General features: G+C 37.8%; 1 protein-coding gene across 1 annotated transcript in view; it reads left to right on the plus strand.

The window, feature by feature from the left end:
- The first annotated feature begins 867 nt into the window (after window positions 1-867).
- LOC116031912 overlaps window positions 868-3811 on the plus strand; it is a 5067-nt gene continuing 2123 nt past the window's right edge. The window contains exon 1 of the mRNA XM_031274264.1: window positions 868-1682. Within this exon, the coding sequence (XP_031130124.1) occupies window positions 1169-1682 (514 nt within the window). The 5' untranslated portion in view covers window positions 868-1168. The remainder of the gene's footprint in view (window positions 1683-3811) is intronic.

Raw genomic sequence — 3811 nt, forward strand, 5'->3', positions numbered from 1 at the left:
ATACAAATAAGCCACTGAACTATTTAAAAAACAACAATTGCCATTAAACTCGAATAACCTCTAAATAAGCCACTAAACCTGAAAAAATAGCAATTAACATTTTTAACTGATTAACTCTTGATTTTTGCTGGCTGAATTGCCAAATATTTATTTTATTTTATTTTTTATTATTTTGATCCACCTGGATGATTTGTAAGGAAATGAATTTTCATTTTTCACCTCTCAATTTCTTCATTTCACAAAAAATTACATTCCGTCTTTCATTCATAAGCATAAAGAATCAATTTACCCCACCTAATGTATTGTTCAACATCATTTTCAACCAACATTCCCTAGTACGGATAAGAATTTGACCATTTTCAATTGCATAAACTACAATTATAAGAAAGCTTGGAATGAAAATGAATCAAAAATATTTTTAATTTTACAAGCCTAAAATAAAAAATCATAAGAATTGCAAGTAACCAGTGAGCGGATAACTCCACAATAACATAGGTGGCGGGAGCCTCCTTAAGAACCACATCAAAGTTCTTGGTGTTCAAGTCCACAACGTAGTCTCGCTTCTCGCCGCTGTCATTGAAATCGCTGATCTCCTAGAAAAGATTATAGTAAGATCCAACAGAAGCGAACAAGACGCTCATAAGTTCCATGCAGGTATATTATAATAATAAAATAAAACAAAATAAACATTTGACAATCCAATTAGTAAAAGATCAAAATTTAACATATTGTTAAAAAATGTTTATTGAAGTTGGATAACTTAATTACTATTTTCCAAATACTTCTATGCTTTAATTTTCTAAATTCAATAGGTGTAGAGGTGCTTTTTCCTCTCACTCAACAACAGTAACTGTTTCGTACTCTTTCTCTCTCTAGAATATCCTTTTTTCTAGCCGCCGTTGGTTTCCTCCATCGAACGAACAGCTTCAATTTTCTCAGACCCACTCCTACTTCTACTTCTACTATCCTCAGGGGCTTCATCGTCATCAATGTACCTTCTACTCTGCTCTCTCTAGGGTTTCATTTCTCTGCATTCCCACCCTGCGAACCGGATACACCTCCATTTCATCTTTTTCAACCTCTCTTCTCACCCTACTCCACCTCTAAAACCCTAGTTTCAACTGTGCGGGTCCAATTCACGCAATATCCGGTCCCCCGCGTGAAATCGATGGACATTGCCGAGTCGGAGATCCGACCCGTACTCGGACCGGCTGGAAATAAGGCGAGATCGGCCGAACTGCGCAAACCCGCTGAGAAGTTGAAGAGTAACAAGGTGGAGAGGCCTCGAGAGAGTGACTGCAAGAGATTCCAGGCAATGTCGGAGGCGGTGGCTGATCCGCCGCCCAAATCACGGTCTCCGGTATCGGCATTGAAGAAATGCGGCAGTGTGGGTTCAATTCTGCGGAAGCAGCAGGACCAGAGGTCCTTTTTGATGAGGTCCAACTTGTCGCTCAACGCGTCGTGTTCCTCCGATGCGTCGACTGACTCTTCTCAGAGCCGTGCGTCCACGGGGAGAATTATCCGACGGAGCATGACCTGTACATCGGCTCGGAGGAAGCAATGCAGCCCCAAAACTGAGAAGGTCATCGAGAAACTTGCAAGTGAAGTTGAGTGCTTGTCTGTGAGTTCGGATGATGTCTCTGTGCTGAAGAAAAGGTGTGCTTGGGTGACTGCTAATACTGGTATGTCCCGAGTTTCTCTGAATTTCAGCAAGTTATATCATCCTAACAAAATTTTAGATAGCTGATATATTTCCTAACTGGATAAGTATGGCCATTGCGAGTGAAAATTTCTATAACAAGAGTAGTTAGGCCATTCGAATAATTCAGTTATAACTGAATTGAAGTCCTTGACTGGTCTTTTATACCTGCAGATGGCTTGCCACTTGCCAGTAGTACCTTAAATTATGAAGATTTGACCTTTTGCTTCAATTTGGACTGTTTTTAGTATGTAAACATGCAGATAGTAGTTTTTACCTTCACATTCTTGTTGATTGCCTTTTAGGCTGTCTTCATGGCAATATTACCAATGCAATAGTCCTTTGTTTTGCTAGGCCTTTCCTTGTTAGGTAATGAAGCATCTAATTTTGTTCATCTACTGTGATAAATCAGATCCATGTCTAGAAAGAGTGCTTCCTCTTGTGGTTGGTATTGAGCTTTTATCACTTGCTATTTTATTGCCACTCAGGCTTCACTTGGGAATATTGAAAACAAAGACAGTTTAGTTTAGAAAGTTATAAGATACTATTGAAGATTTAATCTTTTGAATGGTGACATTATCTTTTGGCTTTTGATAAAATATGCTATGCGGATTTGTATGCTCAGTACTGTATGCATGTCTATGCATGATGTGCACTGATAATTGCATGTACTTTATGGTGTCTAGCGTATTTGTATTGTTGTAACACGTGGTTAGGTATTTTATGTGTACAGTTGAACTCTCAACTCTGACATGCTTATAATGAAGAGTATTTTTTTAACTACTAGTTTTACATATCTATGCTCAATCTGCCATACTTGAGTGCAATTTCAGCACATATTTTTACATTACATACTTGTAAGCACCGATTTAATAAGTTCTCTTAAATATGATTGCTATTTAATGTATTCTATTTCTTCTCGATGCACTTATCGTAGAGTACGTTTGTTCTTTATGTTCTTCTTATAATACTTAATCTTATTGAACTAATAATAATAATCTGAAAACTGATATTAGTTTTGGGGCATCTACAAATACTTTTTTGCATTAGTTAGTATGAACGCCTATTTTCCATTTTCCGCAATTTTCCTTTTCCAAATGGAAATCAAATCTAATTCTCCAAATAGAAAAACAAATCCAATTTTCCTTTTGGGCCATCCATTTCCTCCAAGCCCAATTCTACAACCCTAACCTCGCTACATGTTATCAATCGACTTTCCTCTCTCTTTCTCTCAGCCAGCTCTCATCTCCCTCGAATGGATAATGGATCTTCTTTCTCTCACTCTCTCTTCACTCTCATGTCTCTCAATTGAATGAGAAGGCAGCCCACAGCCAATTCTCAACTCTTCTCCATTGTCACCAGAACTTCTCGGATTGGGAAGGTAATCTCTCTTCTATTCATTTTTACTATAAGACTTTGGGAAATAAAAAGCTGAAATGGGTGCAAAAAAGAAGTTGTTTTCCAACTTTATGAATGAAATTGGAAAATTGGAAAACACAGCTACTGTTCATCAATTTGGAGAATGAACTTACCGAACACATCTTCCATTATCTGGCCTGTTTTCCAAAATTTTGGAAAATTCTCTGATTTTCCATGTTTACTAAACACTCCCATAACTTCTGTTATTCATGTTCTCTATAATTTAGAAAGGTTTCTTTTTCCAAGGCCTCCTAAGAAATCCTCCATTCATTTCTCAGAAATCTCCTTCAGCCTTGCGCCCTTGCCACTCATTTTCCATATTTTCTTCAGAACTTGTATTTAGTCCAATCAGCTTGTCAATCTTAGAGTTACAATAACACATGAATTCTCTTTCTTTCCTAACCTTGTCTTTGGTTTCTTAACACAAACATTGTATTTTGGGCCCAGGAAAGAGCAAACAAGAGACAAAATTAGTATAGTTACTATTTCCTGACCTGGTGAGCATTGGAAAGTATTTTCAGTTTGCCAGCATGCCTAGCTTGTTCATGTGGGTAGTAGATGTTTACTCTGCATTATAGAGTAGTGGCTAAGTGAATGGAAAACAGAGGGGAATGTACATATGGTGTTGAAGTAATAGAATTTGCCTGTAGCAGTTGTATATTAAAAAGAGAGGGGAGGAGGGGGGGGGGGGGG

Source organism: Ipomoea triloba, chromosome 10 (genome assembly GCF_003576645.1).
Source record: "Ipomoea triloba cultivar NCNSP0323 chromosome 10, ASM357664v1".
Taxonomy (NCBI): Eukaryota; Viridiplantae; Streptophyta; class Magnoliopsida; order Solanales; family Convolvulaceae; genus Ipomoea; species Ipomoea triloba.